This window comes from Erigeron canadensis, unplaced genomic scaffold (genome assembly GCF_010389155.1).
Source record: "Erigeron canadensis isolate Cc75 unplaced genomic scaffold, C_canadensis_v1 Conyza_canadensis_unscaffolded:224, whole genome shotgun sequence".
NCBI classification, from domain to species: domain Eukaryota; kingdom Viridiplantae; phylum Streptophyta; class Magnoliopsida; order Asterales; family Asteraceae; genus Erigeron; species Erigeron canadensis.
In genome coordinates, this window is record NW_025215630.1 from 17,327 (window position 1) to 35,686 (window position 18,360).

Below are 18,360 nucleotides of genomic sequence, written 5' to 3' on the forward strand. Positions count from 1 at the left end.
TTATTAGGAGGCGTCAGTACATTGAAGGTCTTTCTTTTAGCCATGTGATTAGAATGCTTTGGTACTTCAAAGGTCTTTTAGCTTAAATCGGTAATCAAAATGCGTTTAAGATAACTCATAGAGTCATAGCTGAGTTTAAGTTGCACCGTTTGATACTTACAGATCTATCAATTGGACCGCATTCCACCATCATAACGCATAGCAATTATAGCAAATTATTTGTTTAGTAGCAGAAGTTACTTCAAATCACTTATATGAACAATAAACAAATCTTCAGAAGAAAATAGAATTTCATTATAACTTGAACTGTATTTAGTCCACATTTTATACCGTAACATCCTGAAGGTCAAGTAATGAGATGAAAATAGAATAAGACTTCTCTATAAAATGCACTTAAACGTTAGACCCGTAAATAGCTTCAATGTCAAACTCTGTTATGATGTGTACCCAGCTGATGGCAAGCCTATGTTGTATCGAGGGCAGAGGAAATATACATATAGTTTTGTAACACGCACTGCATATAATCTATCTGCAAGGCTTAAGGTCCCCAGTTTGGAATGTTTTGTGAGGCTTCGTTCACCATTTTCACAAGAGTTACCTGCCATTTTTATAAACTCGTAAGAGGGATAAAGTAGACTCGATTACAAACCACCTATCAGGTGAAAGAGTTTGACTTTTAAGATCATACAAAGACTATTGAAGAAAACCTTAACTTCAAAAGTGATATGAACTAGTTAGGTTTTCATAGAACTTTGAAAACTACACGAGAAGTAAACATGGACAAGAACATGGTAAGGAGTTGTAATCCTTATCAATTGTGGATACGAAAAGTAATAAGTTTGAACTTGAAGTGAAATAGTACAAGTTATAAAACAAAAGCTTACCACACTTTCGGGGACGCCAGGTGGGGGTAGCGGAAGGTTTCTTGGAGGGTAGATGTTATCAAATGATCTTTTGTCAAATCTCCACTCCCCAATCTTTCCATACGTCAACTTCCCCTGTAAAATAGCTCAATACAATTACAAAATATTACTATAGAAAGGCATTTATTTTAAACTATCAGGTCATAAGTTGTAATTATTAATTCTGGGAACTAAACATCACAAGATCAAGTCATGAAAACACCTTGTATGGGAACTAAGACGAGTTCATTGGTGTCTCTTAGAGCAGACAAATTAGTCGTTTGTTTATTTTATCATGGGTCACCAGGTAAGTAAATTATAAAAAATATGGCTAATATGGAAACAGGTCACATGAGCTGAACGGGTCAAAAGTCGCCTAAAGAGTACCTAAAAATGATGTGTTTGGAGTCAGCCGTTACACAACCCACATAGTTTTCCACCTCTAAAGTTGCCATTTGTTCAGATTATTCTGACTATTCAACGGCAAGAAAACTTGGTTAGCAGAAACAACATACCTGCATATCATAATCGCATCCGTATGTGTAGTGTATTATAAACTTGTTGCCAATTTCTGTGTCCCATGGGGGCTATTGAATATACGGAAAAAACAAGAAAAGATCAAAATTAGTGAAGTTATTATTCAAAGTAGACTAAAGAAAGGGAAATAATCATATAATTACTTTAACCCATGAATCCATTTTTAATTCAGATCTTACGGACCGAACTCCACAAAAGCGAAGTTCTTACACTCCTAGACAACACAACAGTGTAGACTGTAGATATGCCAACCTCAAAGTTTTAATAAATCGAAAGAGTAACTTTGGCTTGAATTTGCCAAATCAAACAACGTTACATATATCATTGTAAATTGTAGATGTGCCAACCTCAACCCATATACTTATACTAATTAATTTATGTTTTCTTTTATCAAAAAAATGGGTCAACTGTAGAACAAATATAGCTGAAAGGGGAACTGGTCAAACAGACGGAAAGAAAGTCATCCAATCTCTGTTTTTAGTGCATACATGATACAACCTAATTCGTTTTATTCAATGATTTAGATTCTTGTTGTAATAATTTCGTTATTGTAATCTTACAAAACTCTACATTAATAGAAATTGAAAAATAGAAAAAAGGGTGGTCACCCTAACCTAGCCCAACTCAACCCAACCCAACCCGTATTAAGTATTAACCCATTGCAGAACCTGCCTATCATGCCCCTTTAGGATATTCTGAGCTGATCCCGTTACAAATTTCAGGAGACGAAAAGAGTATATACGATAGTATTAAAATAATAAGACAAAACGAATCAAACCTGGAGCATGAAGTCCTTGTGTAAAATGTTGCCAACATCATGCAAAGCAGACGAAACAGCATAAGCATACCTGAAGAGACCACCAATATATAAAGTGATGAAATTCAAAAATCAGAAAGCATTAATTCATTAAAGTCTAGATTCTTACATCTCGAGGACCCAACCAAAAGCCTTGTCAGCTTCAGGGTCTTTTTTCATCGCCAACGACACATTCATCCATGTGGGGGCTATTTTTTTAAGAGATTCCTAAACCAGAAACAAAAACATGAGATTTATATTATATATCAAACAAAACCAAATTTTAAGTGTATGTATAAGTTAGCATAACTATATATACCTTTCCAACAATAACAGGAGAATTTCCAATAGGATCAATATTGGTTATCGGCCCCTTCTCTTCAGGGAAGAACTTTCTTAGAACGGGCTCATATTTTTTAGGTTCAATGTAGAAGAATGGGAACGCTGCTCCAAGACCATCTCGAGACAAATTTGGTATTGGCTTTACAATAATATGATCAGGTTCTGACATCAATATATAGCTGTGAACAAGATAAGAACAAAGGGAATGAAGATTTATCTATTAATAAACTTATTCAATAATGATGGTAGTATTAGTGAATACGAAAAACAATGAAAAATGATAATGGTTTTCCGTACTCTTCCTCAATGTCTGTTTGTTGAAGCCATTGCACAAATGCCCAGGGTCTATTTAGAACAATATAACCCTGAGATATACCAGAAGTAGACAAATAGTTAATAATGAAACTAAACTTTTTCCACTGTTGACAAAACTATCAACGTTAATTGACTTGCTAACAAAGATTTATCGACCATCAATTCATAATAGAACTAGTTTGATATATCATTTCTAATGTCAAGAAGCCACAATATTGCAAGTGGAAAATGCCAATTAGGTCAGTCGAACTTTTTTTTTTTTTCTTTGGGGGGGGGGGGGGGGGGGGTAGACACATAATTACATCTATTCCACACACAATAGAACATGACTTGGTTCAATACATAAGTAGCATTAGCTACAGTAACTCAGTAGTCTTATACACATTTACTGAGTATCCTCAATAGCTCCATAACTTGGTTCAATACATAAGTCATTAGTTCCAATATCACCTCTGAAGTTAAAATTCACAGCAAGACATTGAATTATCACACTAATAAGTTTCTTTTTTATAACATATCTTTCTTTTGTCTTCAATGTACACGTCACATTTTCCCCTAAATCAAAAGATCATGTCAATTTAAAAGTCAAAACTGGACTTACAACAACCCAATCCCACCATGGGTGTGCATGGGGGAGGTGAATTGTAGACGGTCATTCCTCTACCCGATACTGCTTCTAGAAAGTCTTTTAGGCAAAGTGTGTAAGTATTACAACAATTATTTACTGAAATTTAATATATCCAACCTAGTGTGGTTTCTCCCTGTCTCAACATACACAATTTCTAACCTATCACTTTCCGAATCAAAATTCACAACAAAAAACCAAGTTTCAACACCAAAAACTTTCCTTAACGCAACACAAATTTCCCCAACTCCACAACTCCCATTTCAAAGTTTAAACAACCAGACATTCATGCCTAATTTCAAAAGTCAAAACTCACCTAATTGACCTCAAAAGTCAAAATTAGACTAACCTAAAAGAGCAAGAATCATTACCAGTTTCTCAAATATAACAAATACCCAGATGAAAAAAATACCTGATCTGTACCAGCAGGCAATGGCTGAGCCACAAAAGTAGGGATCTCATCCATAAATTTATCACCTTTACCAGAATGCAAGATCCTTGTAAACCCACCCATTTCACAATCACTCCCACCATTTTTCTTCATTTTTTTAAACCAATAATACATAACCCTTGTTTGCCAAGTATTATAAACAGAGTCGGAAGCAGTAACAGCAGTGTGAAACAATCTTTTCTTGTTGGTCAACGCTGACTTTCTGTTTCTTGGCATCTTAATTATCGGGTCAACGGAAAGAAAATCAACCCCTTGTGATGATGATGATGAGGATGATCCTGGTAGCTCTTGCTTTAGTGGGGCATTAGCTGAAATTATGATGTTGTATGTGATTAATGCTACTGAGAATGTTATGATTAGTGTGAAGAAGATATTGCCACACCCCATGTTTCAAGATTTGATTTTTTTTTGTGATGTTTTGCTTATTTTGTTTTACTTACATTTGTAGAATTGGGGATTTTGGGGTTTGGAAATTTGAAAGTTTTTCTTTTTTTTATGTATGTGTATGTATGTGTTATGGCTGTAATCCATGGTTGTACCGGATGTATGTATCTTTAGAGTAGTTGAAGAATAGAAAATGGCTGGCCCGACCAACTCCTTGGTTGGTAGAGGATAAAACGTTAGTTTTTTAAACTTTGACTATTTTGCACAAAGATAATGATAAATCAACCTAATTGGTATGTTTAAAGTTATGTCTAATTGTAAAATGATGACATGTGGAAAAATCAGGAGGCAAGATTAGGAAAGAAAATTAGTGCATTCCACATGTCAAATTCCTAAGGTTTTAGGCATATCTTTAAACATGCCAATTAGGTTGATTAATCATTTTCCTTTGCACAATTATCTTAAAAGTTAAAATTATGAAGATATTTACGTAAGTTGTATAATAGTGGCCAATGATCATCCCAGCTGGTCAAAGTCTCAGAATTACTTTCGCTGTTACTGTAAATTTTAAATTTGATTTTTAGGAATGACAAATTTTAAAGTTTTTCCTTTTAAATATTTGTAACGATTCATGGTCAACATCTAATTATTTAGGGTACGCGTAAAATTTTACAATTACACGGTGATTATTTCTAATGTTGTATCCCGACTAAATGTTCAAAAAAATAAAACCATAACAGTAGTTTTTGAAGGTTTTTTTAGCTTTTATACTTTATTATTTTTAATTATTGTCGACAACTTTTATTAGTCAATACTATTATCGTTTTATTTTGAATTATTGTCGTTGTTCGTTATTGAAGAAGTGGAGATTATATAGTTTAAAGAAGAGAAGAAAAAATGGTGTGTTAATACTCGTATTATTATTGAGCAAGGAAGAACAATAATGCACTTAACGTGAAAGGGATAGAAAAAATTAGACATCTAATGTTAATATGTTTTGATACAATTAACACATTTAATTATGTTTGTCAACATGTAACGTTCAACGCATTAAAAAAGGCACTAAAGTATAAAGATAGAGCTTGTTCTTGATGGGTTTTTTTCCTTTCTCTCAATGAAACTTAACCATCATCTATCAAATCTAAATAGCCAGCATTCATCTATCAAAAATAAAAATAGCCAGCATTCGTCCTTCAACGTTAACTTAAGTATAAAGGTTAGCGAGTCCTATCGATCATGTTATTGTAAGAAGTCTGGCTAATGCTAAAGGAAGAAAGCATAACCAAAATAGGTGCAAAAAAAGATAAACTTAAAGCATTGGTTTATTTATAGCTTTATCTCCATTATCATAAGCTTGCTTTTTAGTTCGGGTGATGTAAACTATAATTCAATCCGAAAAAAGAAACAAAGTTAACATGATCCTTTATTCCGGAGAAAATAATTTATCTTATGATGATCATGCTAACTATCTTTAATTTGTATGGTTTATCTTCCTTATCACGCTTCACTTATTCAATTGCGATATTGATTCCATTATACTATTCTATTTCGTGTTCTTTTCTTCAAGCCTACCAAACGTTTTGTTAAAAGGAATGGAATGGAAAGATAACACAGGGATCTTGTGGAATGAATCATAAAGAGAATGACACTTCACAAGTAAATTTTTTCCATTCTTTAATCCTAAACAAATATCAATTCTCAAAACATGTAGATTTACAAGGACACAAACAAACAATTTATTAAATGGAAAAAAACTGTTACATTTCGCCCATCCATTTCACCATTTGCCTTACCAAAAGTATGCCTTAACTTTAGCATAGTCGTATATTAAAATGTAAAGAATTTAATTATCGATAATGCATGCATCATTCTATAAATAAAGTTTTAGGTTTTAAAACGATGGAAACGTCCATGTCTGATGTATAAGATTGCTTTCGTATATGAAGGAGAAGACAAGTTACCTTTCTTACAAAGAAACAAATACAACAAAACATATATATTTATAAATGCCAAAATAGTTTTGATGATAACATCATTTTAATTTTTTGGAGTAAACAGGTTTTGCACACGCTATGAAATGTTTTCAATTGTACGATAGATGTGATTCTAATAGATATGACATTGGCTTATTTCGTAAAATGAAAGGTACTTATAAGACAACAATAATTTATAATTAGTAAAGAATTCAGTGGATATGTCAACTACCATCCATCAAACATTTGATAGATATATGTAAGCTCATAAAAACATTTGATAAGTATAACACATGAAAATCCAAATATGCATTAAAAAAAACAAATTAGTGGAAACCTCATAGTCTCATATACAATTTTGTTACCCAGAGCACACACCGTATAGAATGCATGCCCGGTGAAACACCATCTTCATACATGTAGCACAAGATATATTTCTCCACCTGTTTGTGATAAGATTTTAATTGGTCTTGCAATCTTTATCTTGTGATCTGATGCGATCATATGGTAACAATACCAGATTATCTGATCAATTGGTAACTAATATGCATGTTTTCAACCTTGAATGTACGATAAGGTGAGAACTTAACTGAAACATTTAAACCTATGCTTGCAAGTTGCAACACATTCTAATCAATAGTAGTTTAGTTTCTTGTATGGGATATGCTCGATGCTGAACGGTTTTAAACATATTTAAAGATTTCGTATATGCAAAGCTTGGTTGACTTGGTTTTTTGACCAATCTAATTCCCGAGAGGTTTAGATTTCGATATTTTGAGTCATGCAACTTTTTTTTATTAAAACATACACACACACACACCAATATGTCCCTGTGTGGTGTGCGCTGACTGTTATCTAGGCCCTTACGCAATATTTCAAAAAAGGCGAGCCCAAACCCAATCATCAGCAACATTCCAATAAGGTTTTTCTTTAGCCCATCAGGCCTAATATCCACAAAAAAGTATACACACACATCATACAACCCTACATTACATTACAGTACATCTTTTACTAAAAACGAGAGCAAGTACCCGCATGTTGCGACGGTGATTAGGTGAGGGTGATAGGTCATAAAGTGTGATAGCCAAATGTCTTAACCATACGGACTCCGCCCTCGGATTTAAAAATTCGTCGGAAGCATATTGAATGAAATCTCTAATGAAAAAGCATAAAATTTTAAGAACATCTATATAATTTTTGTAATTCATTTTTGAGATAAAAGATTTTGAATGAATTGGAGAAATAAATGATTTATGGATGAGAGAGGAAAAAAATGATTGGTGAAGATTTGAGAAGAGAGAAGGGGTAATATAGTTATTTTAGGTAAATATTGGATACATATGGGGACATTTTAAGAAAGTAAATATTGAAACTTAAAATTTAGACAAGAAAAATTTGTTTTATAATATAGTATAGATATAGATTATGTTCAAAGTAAAATTTGGAACATAATCATACACTTCCAGTACCGTTAGACCTTTGCCTGTAGCATCCATAACTTTACTACTAAAATTTCATATTGAAGCATGTATTATCATTACAAAATATTTTTAAAAAAAATGTATGACATTAATATATCTTGATTGTCATAATCTATACTATATTAATAAACAAGCTACCCTCCTCTCTTTTCAACTCTCTAGCTTTAAAACACTCAAAATATCTTTAATTTTCAACACATTCCTAAATCAAACACAAAATCTACCCAATATATCCATAAAATATCTTACACCCATATTTATCTAAACTATATATCTCCTTTATTAATTAATTTAAATATTTCCACCTAATTTCTCTATAATATTCTTAATAAAGTTATTTACAAAAGATACATCCATTAACCATAAAATAACTACACTATCATTTACGTCAATTACTTTTAGATTAATAACCACATCGTTACCACCACCGCCACTAACACCACCCGTTGCCACCACCTGTCACTGCATTGCGCAGGTACCCCTCTCGCATCCTATAGATAGATCAACACCGTATATATTATAAGGTACAATCCATTGTAAATGTGTGCAAAAAGACACTCAAGGAAGTTTTCTTCAGTGTATATGAAATTGTAGAAGGCCTGATTCGACTAATTGAAAACATTCAAAGAATCAAAGGAAACAACTCACTTGCCTAATGCATGTTCATCCGTAAAGCAACATCAAAATAATGAACCCGCCACATGGTATGATGTGTTTGAGCCTTGCAATTGATATGGATCAATTGGACGGCTATAATATGCTACCTCGGTCATAACTTCTAAGCCCTTTCAATGAAAACGCTCATCTTTTGACGCCTCTCGTTAAAAAAAATTACAATGACATTGAAAGAAAATAGCTACGGTATCCATCTAAACATAGTACAAAAAACTTGGAAATCACTTACATTACTAATCATTAAATGCTTTCTTATTCTATACTTTCCCAACAAACCATAAACCCCCTATACTAATACTATTCAGAGAAGTATCACAAAACTGATAGATACACCATGAGTACACAAGGGTATCTTAAACTTCAGATTGGGTCATATATATGACTTACAAAAGTGAAATTTTTAAGTATATCGCCCCGAGCCCCATGATTTCATCTTGTCCATTGACGGCAGCTTGTTTCCCCTTTGTCACAATGGCATACAACATCACTTTTCCATTGCTAATTCCTGGATTTACATGTTATGATGATCACTGTTTTTGTCACCTGCATTGCTTCTTTTTGTGAATAGAGTTGGTGAGTAATTCATGACACTTAGATAAAGATTTCATAATAAAGATTTTAATTGGAAATCATTTGAAATGTTATACCTTTTGCGTTTACTTTTCAAGACAGTTGAAGAAGAGGGATTGCTGTGCCAGTTTCGTTTCCTCTGATTAATAAACCAATTGTTGATCTGTTTTAACTGCAGGCCAGTTTCTTGTACCAATCTTGCCTTGTCTTCTTCCTGTGCATCGAGTGATTCCAGACCATTAGCTTGGGATAGTTAATCGATAACTAATTCTTACGAGTATTATTTAAAAGATTTAGATGAAGTGAACTTACTGTGGGGTATGGCCATTTGGCATGTGATTGCCACCACGATTTTAAAACAGAGGTAGTGTCGCCTGGTAGCTTCCCTGCCCTTCTTTTACGAAGAATCTCCTCCCTAATGTCCACAATCTTCTCCTTGTAACCCTATTAACACAACAAAAGCAAAAGGTTGATTAGATCAATGTTTCAATACTGACCATCAACCATTTGCAACTAATTCAAAAACTGTATTTTGGCTTCTTGCTACAACAAACTATCATTCTACAAAAACTGACAAGAAAAAAGAGACCAGAATTTCTCAGAATGATTGACCTTGAATATACTTTGAAAGTAAATGCTAAAATTTGGGCACGGTGTCTTTGGCCTTTTTGTACCAAGTTGGTGATTCTTGCACATTGTATTTTTTGTCAAATTATATGGTGTTTTCTTAGAACAAAAGGGTTAGTATGATAATTCGAAAAGCTTAGCACTCATGTCACACATAAATTAGACACTCAATGCTATCGTTATAAACATAAATGCTTCATCCATCCTAGATGAGTGAAATATAGTTTGTTAAAAGAGTCAAATTATCAATCAAACATATGTAAAGTCCCTTGGAAAAGAAATAAAAGAGAACTTTGAAAACTAAAAATCTAAAATCCACCTCACTGATATCTAGCAATCAATAGAGTGTGATATAGTGATACTGAAATATAATGTTGTCAAAGAAACGTTTCATTTAATTTGAAACAAGCTTTCGCATGTATGGAAAGTTGGATAAAGGTTCAAACAGGTAGTTTAACACAGGTCGGGTCAGGTTGACCCATCAATACTTTTTTCTACAACTGTTACAGAATTTACAACATAACATTTTTAAATATGATTACAGAAAACATTCAATTAAATGATAGCTAAGCTGTTTGACTTTTCAAATAATCACTTTGGTAAACCATAAACCCAATTAATACTTGAGTAAGTTTGAAAATCAGACTCATTTGACCCATTGAAGTCAGAATATAACTCAAAGTTCCTCATTTTGAAGTAAACGAGTAAAAATAATAATCTAACTGATCACTAAATGGGTTTTATTCTTGCTAGCAACTTAATAAACACGAGTTAGGCCTGTTAAGTCTCACCTGCTTCAACTCGTGCTTTAGCTCTTGCCTCACACGCTCCATCAATGACCTCTCACTCTCAGTTGGAAGGCCGAATCCCATGCTATCATTTCCATCAAGACCCCCATCATACAAATTGGCATCAATTTCAACTTGATCTTCATCATCATCTGACATTGTCGCACCTGTCCCTTCTCCAGGTGACACTCCTGTTACAAAAAACAATTAAACAAACTTGATCTTTCCTACAAAAGTGTAAACCAACAAAATTGAAACTCGGATTAACAGAACCTTGATACATCACCTGTTAAACTTTGTAACGACTGCTCAATCTCCCAACACGCCATAACAGCTTCCATTGCATGAACCCGAACATGTTGTTGTAATTGTTCTTTGAAAGAACAAAGCAATAGTACATAATGAGTCTGCATTGCAACAGGGGAAACCCAAATTATGTTTTAAGGCACTAAAATTTATTTATCCAAACATCAAAGCTACGACATGATACATTTAATGGAAATGTAACATAAAACAAGCATTACCATGAACTGATCAAGCTCCTTATCATCACCAATATTACCATGTCCAGCAAGACTCGAATACTTTGATACCACATTCTGCGATTGCGCAAGCTGTGCATCAATCCTCGGCAACTGATCCACAGGCGTTGCAATTCTCAAACAAGACACATGAGCCGACAACAACTGCTCATACAACGGATGTGATAACACCTCCGCCTTGTACCTAGCATTTTGCCAGTTCATCGCCGACACATCACCGCCGCCATCAACGCTACCACCACCACCACCGCCCATATCACTCTCCCCTATCTCAACCCCTCCTCCATGATTGTTATCCACCTGTAAAGATAGTCAACACACAAGGATGATATAGCCTGTGTACCTATGTCACCTAAAGGACTATAGACTCCCTAAATTAGTACACATTGTACAAACTTTTATACAAATACTAAAATCAAGACACCCCTATATTAAAGAAAGAGAGGAGAAATAGGTCAAAAGTCAAAGCTAAAACCTAGTGGTAGGCTTAACAGAATCCCACCAATTGTTTTACAATCTTTTTTTTTTTTACAATCCCTAGAAGCCTATACAGAGTCAATTTACTTCAATATAGTACTGCCTAGTAGCTTTTGTGTATTATCATTATTAAAACTTTTGTCATATATACAACTTCTGTACATATAACTGTTGTATGTATGTATATTTTGTTGTGTATATACATCACTTGCCCATATTACAAATATAAGTAGAATATGTAAAATAATATACTTCACACACAGCATGAACAAGTAATAGACTAAGTTGTAAACACAACATCATACAAGTCTATGTAGTACGTAATGTTATCTGTTATATGCATATCACTTTATTACTATAATAACTTTGGGGAAAGGTTTGGTAAATATTTTAGGTAAAGCGGAGGGATTATGTAAAATTCAGGGGGAAATTATGTAAAATTCAGGAGCTATGTATGTTTATCACATTCAAAAGTTTAATTTTTAACTTTTTTTTTAAAGTAGCAGTACCTAAGCTTAGGTAAAATATGCATGATTTTTCCCAATAACTTTATTTATAGGGTCGGAATTTGTGGCACAAAAAAAATTAATAATAAAAAAAAATCATGTATCTAATTTAATGTATAATACTCCTACCTATAATACAAACTCTGTCATAAGAGAAGATTCTACGCATTAGTATTTTGTTCTGAATCTGTAGAACTAAAGGACTAAAAGTAAATTGAAGGTAGCCTAACAAAAAAAAAAGTTTTTTAGTAGTAGTAGTAATTGAGTGGCCTTGCCTCCAAATAAACAAAGAAATAAATGATGCCCAACAATATTTTGACAAAATCCTAAAAACAAAATAATTTAAATTTTATTTCAAAATTGCCATGTACAACCTAGACTTGAAGTATGGTTAACAAAAATAATTGAAATAAAAATAAATATTGAAGAGCAAAGTGAGTGAGTGGGGGGTACCTGGTGGGGGGCAAGGATGTTGTTTCTAGAGTGAGTAGTGAAATGATCAGTTGTAGGAGGAAGAATTGAAGAAGTAGGAGAATCGAGGTCGTTTTCTCTGTTGTCACTCACGTTGTTGTTCCTTTGCAACATCATGGATCTAGATAGCCACTGATTATTATTATTATGTTGTTGTTGTTGAGTTGAAGTTGAAGTAGTATTGTTTGATTTTGGAGAGTCAACGTTGGTTTGCAAGCTTACCAGATGAGGATGATGGTTGTTATTGGTTTGTTGGCGGAGAATTGCGGTGTTAAGCCAATGGTCTTTTCCTTGGTGGTCGGGAAGATGAATTGTACGGAGGACCGAATTGTTGTCGGTGTCATCATCCTCCGAGAAATGTTGTTGTTGCAACACTATTTCTTGTGACAGATTATGGTGGTTGTTGTTTGGATGAAAGGCCATAGTTTAGTAGAGAAGGTTATCTTTTGGATTGGGTTTTTTTTTTTAAGAAGAATTGAGAGCAAAGTGATTTTAATTTTGTTTTTTAGTATTTACATAGGAACAAAGGATTTGCAGCTTTTTTTTATAGCCTTGGAGAGAAAAAAAAAAAAGAACACAGATAGATATAGATAGATATAGGTGTGTGATATAACAATAGTAGAGTAGTAGACAGTTGTATAGGAAGGAAAGAAGTACTCCGTAATAGATAGGGAAGACAAGGGAAAACTAGGAAATCACTTTGTGGGTAAAAAAAAACACCTGACCACATATAACTGTTTAAAAATAAAAATAAAAACCACATATAACTGTTTACATTTACTTTACTTTTTAGTTTCTGCTTCTTTTATTATTATCATTATTATTTTAAATATATATTACTATTATATATATTTATAACATCTTATAAAACATATTAACTTTTTATATTTTAGGAAATTCAACATTTTTTATACTAAAATACCCTTATTTCTTAATCTTAATTTTTCTATATACCTAATCTATTGTAACACCCCATTATTTTTAAGGTAATAGAAAATTTACCCTTTTTATAGTTTTAACATTAAATTAATTTCCTATTATTTTGTTTTGAGATAAGGGGTTAATTTAGTTGGAACTTTAGTGGCTAGCGGGTATAATACCCTTTTATTTTAAAAGAAAACCTGGCCAACAGGAGGGAGAACCCAGCCACTTTAGTTGATGAACCCTTATCTTCATTATTCTCTAAAAACTTCTCCATCTTTTTTTTAATTCTTCTAACCTCTTTTGATTAATCAAGGAGTAAGACATAAAATAATTCTTCTAAATTTAATTAGTTAATTCAAATAATAAATAAGCAATTGAGGGTTCATATTATGGTTGTGGTGGCTGAATTTAAGGAGAAGAAGAAGAGAAATTGAAGATTTTATCTTGTTTAATTGTTCTTGGAGGCTAGTAATTCTTCCTAATTATCGAATTATAATCTAGGGTTTTTATTTATGAAATTAGGGTTCTTGAACATTATAATTTGGGGTTTTCTATTGCTTGAGGTTTTAAGTAAAACCCTAATAAATTTGATTGAGAATTTGATAAATTGATTGAGGTGAGTATGTTGGTAATAAGAAAACCCCATAGTTAGAACCTCATAATTTTGGTGTTTGACTAGTAGATGAAATATGAAGTTACCTTATGAGAATTTGATCTTTAAAGATTTTGGAATAGCCAAACACCATGATACTAGAGCATGGTAAAACTAGTTAGATGATTATGAAAGGATTGAGTTATTGAACTTATAAGATAAATGTGTTGAATTATGTATAGGTGGTGAAGAACATTTTATGGGATCAAATAACCATTTAGTGTCATCTAGCAATACTCAAGGTGAGTGCATATGTATGTGTTTATAGTTATGATATGAAGGGCATAGGTGAATGAATTCCTATTTCCTAATTGTATGTTGTATTGTGTAAGACTAGTAGATGATGATCTACTAGCAACTATTTGAATTCGTGTGTGCAAGACTAGTAGATGATGTACCTACTAGCAAACATTTGTGGTTGAGTAAGACTAGTAGATAATGAAATACCTACTAGCAAATATTTGATATTGTGCAAGACTAGTAGACGGAATGATACCTACTAGCATGTATACTTGGCCAAGTAGAGAATCTTGATTTTGTACTGTGGTTGTAACTTGATGGTTATATGAATGTCTTAGTTTATTGTATGCATTTAGTTTTGCATAGCTTGATATTGATTATGTCCATATGCATTCACTAAGCTTTATTGTTTATGTTTTAGTTGTTTAATATTTTTAGGAGTTGGTAGTAGTAGCAAGAGCAAGGAACCGGTCGGGTAAAGCTAGAGCGGAAGGTTTTGAAGAATTGGAAGGTTGACATATTGGGTAATTCTTGTAAACAATCTCTTGGTACATTTTGGCTCTTGATACTTGTTGTTTTTGGTAAACAAGTATATGGTTAAGGTTTTGGACCTATTAATTATGTTGTAATATATGATTTTACTCATTTTGGTGTTTTCATTTAAATAATTTTAAGCATTGAAAGTGAAATATGGATTTTTGGTTAAAATGGAAATGTGCAGGTTGGACCATATATTTACGGTCCCTGACCATAAATTTACGGCCCATTGATTTACATGGGACCGTAAATTTACGGCCCTTGAAATTTTGAGTTGTTTTCAAACAGGGGCGAAAAAAATCCAAGAGCAAATTACGGTGCAAATTTTACGGCTAGTTGTAATTTAAGCCGTAAATTTACGGCCATGGACCATAAATTTACGGCCAGAACAAAAAAAAAATCGTATTTTTCTTAAATTGAGTCGAGTCGTTTCATCTATACTTTATACTATTTAATAAATAAAATAACACCCCTTTTAAAAGTTATGAAAGAATTATCTAAAATTCATTAATGATTAAATTATAATATCAGTCATTTATCCAAAATATCTCCGTTAACCTTTTACATCAACAATCTACACCACTCGACGCCGTCTCCACCACCAACAATTGCCCCCACCATAACACCATTACCGCCACAACCACCGTCGCATTGTGCGAGTTATTATAAAAATAAATATTGTACGGAGTAAATCTTTATTTCAAACCATGTATGGTTTTCTCCAACATCTTATTCATAGATTATATGACATGTATTGTCATAAGTTACACGTTTACCCATTTTATACTGTCTTAACTTAAAATCATTTGCTAAGTTTTCAAATTATAATTATCAGAAGAAACCAAAAAATAACCCGGGTAATTTGTGTATATATATATATATATATATATATAAATTTATATTAGGTTTTTTACCCACACGATGTGTGGCCGTTAGAATTAACATTAATAATCAATAAAATTTGGTTTAATTATTGTTGTTTACCAATCAACAATAGATGAATTGAATATAGTGCAGTTTGAGACTAAGAGGACTTGAGTTAAAATCCTGGTCTGACCAAAATGTTCCTGGAAATGGAGACAGGGGTTTTCTCATAAAAGGTTTCCCCTATAATTGGAGTTGGGTATATTAATAAGCATGTCGCTGAGCCTAAATTTTCCTTTAAAAAAAATTATTATTGTTTGAATGTATTGTTTATTTTTTTTTAGCTACAACAGAAATTTAAAAAATAGAAACAATTTACAAAGTAAAAATGAAAAATAGTCAATTGAATAAAAAAAACATAAAAAAAAAGAAGAAAAAGTCCAATGTCAGATTTATCATTGATCTAAGGGGTTTTTTATAAATAATACTACCCGTACAATGTACGGTAGCTATATAGATTGTATCATAAAGAAATTCGAATATGCCACATACATGATTCATGAGTATGAAATATATTGTAGTTAAAGTAAACCAATGATCGAAGCTAAATTATAATAAAACTCAAATTTTTAGAGTCTTCATGTTAATAACTTATTATATGTAATATAAGTAATATAAGTTGAAGAATTGAAAAGGAAAAATAGACAATTTTATTAGTGAAAAAACGATCGATCAAATAAGGTTATAATGTGTTTTGTATTTACTCGTATAAGCCAAAAGTTAGAGTTTAATTATAAGTCTAATAAAGAAATTGAATCCATATACAATTAAAAGTGGTAACTTAATAAAATAAATAAATTAAAAGGACACGTGTCGCTCAAGGATTGCGCCACGTGTCGTTTAAAAAACATCTTAATCCTGTTTTAATTTATTGGTAGATATAAGGAGTTTTTTCTTTATAACATACGACATTTTTTTAAATATTAGTTTTGTCATATAATGCATCTAAGATTTTGCAAATTCATTATATATACGGGTTTTTTTTTTAGTTTTGTAGTAGACGTATCTATAATACGAGTATGTATCTAATATTTGATTTAATATAAAAATTGCTAAATATTCTTAAAAATTTCATGAAGACGCCACATCAGATAAAATCCTATGTGGCAATATTTAAAGTTAGTTTTAGGTTGAAAGAAGGCTTTAAAAGGCTATGATTCTTACTGTTTTAATATATATATATATATATATATATATATATAAATAGATGATATTTAATGAGTTTACAAAATATATATGATATTTGCCCTTCAAATACCTCTATATAACTAAAAGATATATAAATTATTCTATGCGGTAACTTTATTAATGTGACAATTAGGACTTTTACTTATTTATCAATTTGTTAAATAAATAGGATTTATCTAAATATATCATTGATCTTACATAGCATATATAGTTAGCAAAAATAATTATTTTTTTGACATACATTATTTATTTTTATTTATATATATATATACACCTAGGTAAGGCAATATAGTTAAAAGATTGTATTTAATTTAAATATATATTTCAAGTTATCTTTATTTAATTTATAAAATAAAATTTATACAATAAGAAGATAAGAAGAACTATCATATATACGTGACTTTTGTTTAGATTATCTATCTCTTATATAAATAAAAGAAAATTATGATAATGTCATCTTTATTAAAGGAAAACCTACTTGTCATTGTGAGATATTTTCTTACTAATTATTTGTTTTTATTTAATTAATTTATGAAATAATATCTAATTAAATTTTAATTTTTATTCTTTTATTAAATATTTTCACTTTTAAATATTTTAATTTGCTACATGTGAATGGGTTACATGCTTTCTTTTAAGTCTTATATATATATATTTTTTTACAAACATTTTTTGGTAAATTAAGGTAAAAAAAATTTTATCTGCCCGCGTAATACGTGGGTTACTATAGTTAAATATCATCTATTATCTTTGTTATATATATTTTTTAATAAAATAAACCTTTATAAAGATTTAAATCTTTCAAACATTATTATATATATCTTTCTATAGTAAATAAACTATCAGTATTTTATTTATTTTTTCAAATGAATTTGTTTGATTTTCTTTCCTTTTTTTCTCTTATATAGTAATTTCTTTTTAATTTTGAGCTAATTTGTGATTTTCTTTTGGATTATAAAGAGATGAATGATGTTTTATAGTCTTCAAATATATTCGTGTTTTGTTCTTTTAATTTAATTTCTTCAATTTTTTTTTGGTTTTTAAAAATTATATTAGTTATTACTTATTATTATATTACCGGTCAACGGACGGGTTTAATCTAGTGATGTATATTTACATAATTTAACTTCTAAATAACATTCCTTCCATATGCTAAAAAAATGTTATTCTCACAACATTATTTAACTACCTATAATAATCAATGTTTACAACTCATGATATATTGTTGTATATTATCAAAATACATTGTAAATATATTACTATCCTTCATATTATTCACTATCACAACTTAACCTAACTCCAGTTTCTTTATAAAGTTTACTTATTTTTCCTTTATTTACAAAAAATATATATATATAAATTGATGGAAACTCCTTTGATCCTATGTACCGAATTGGTACTCACATAATTCTTAACAATGATAGTATCAAAGT

General features: G+C 31.3%; 2 protein-coding genes across 5 annotated transcripts; both read right to left on the reverse strand.

Moving 5' to 3' along the window:
• Positions 1-272: 272 nt before the first annotated feature.
• Positions 273-4,508, reverse strand: LOC122584308 (hydroxyproline O-arabinosyltransferase 1). Its single transcript, XM_043756512.1, has 8 exons — positions 3,930-4,508; positions 2,875-2,942; positions 2,555-2,756; positions 2,366-2,463; positions 2,218-2,287; positions 1,418-1,489; positions 885-998; positions 273-598 (listed from the first exon to the last, which is right to left on the reverse strand). Exons 1-8 carry the CDS (start codon positions 4,353-4,355, stop codon positions 539-541), a joined length of 1,110 nt encoding a protein of 369 aa, XP_043612447.1. The 5' UTR covers positions 4,356-4,508; the 3' UTR covers positions 273-538.
• A 4,119-nt stretch (positions 4,509-8,627) lies between these two features.
• LOC122584306 (homeobox protein knotted-1-like 13) lies at positions 8,628-13,020 on the reverse strand. 4 transcript variants are annotated; one of them, XM_043756510.1, is made up of 7 exons: positions 12,445-13,012; positions 10,991-11,308; positions 10,753-10,873; positions 10,470-10,657; positions 9,364-9,495; positions 9,129-9,265; positions 8,628-9,024 (listed from the first exon to the last, which is right to left on the reverse strand). In XM_043756510.1, exons 1-7 carry the CDS (start codon positions 12,883-12,885, stop codon positions 9,021-9,023), a joined length of 1,341 nt encoding a protein of 446 aa, XP_043612445.1. In that variant the 5' UTR covers positions 12,886-13,012; the 3' UTR covers positions 8,628-9,020. The 4 variants fall into 4 exon arrangements, with proteins under 4 accessions (XP_043612445.1, XP_043612443.1, XP_043612444.1 ...); XM_043756508.1 differs by having other exon boundaries at positions 8,628-9,035; positions 12,445-13,011; XM_043756509.1 differs by having other exon boundaries at positions 8,628-9,032; positions 12,445-13,010.
• Positions 13,021-18,360: the final 5,340 nt, after the last annotated feature.

Bases quoted from the DNA above. Each gene is read 5' to 3' on its own strand.
- LOC122584306 (XM_043756508.1), bottom strand. From the start codon at position 12,885: ATGGCCTTTCATCCAAACAACAACCACCATAATCTGTCACAAGAAATA. The intron at 10,874-10,990 runs GTAATGCTTGTT...GTTGCAATGCAG, and splicing joins AGGAGCTTGATCAGTTCATG to ACTCATTATGTACTATTGCT. The intron at 9,036-9,128 runs GTATAACATTTC...ATTCACAAAAAG, and splicing joins TTGAAAAGTAAACGCAAAAG to AAGCAATGCAGGTGACAAAA.
- LOC122584308 (XM_043756512.1), bottom strand. From the start codon at position 4,355: ATGGGGTGTGGCAATATCTTCTTCACACTAATCATAACATTCTCAGTA. The intron at 2,757-2,874 runs GTACGGAAAACC...TCTTGTTCACAG, and splicing joins CAAACAGACATTGAGGAAGA to CTATATATTGATGTCAGAAC. The intron at 2,288-2,365 runs GTAAGAATCTAG...TGGTCTCTTCAG, and splicing joins TTTGGTTGGGTCCTCGAGAT to GTATGCTTATGCTGTTTCGT.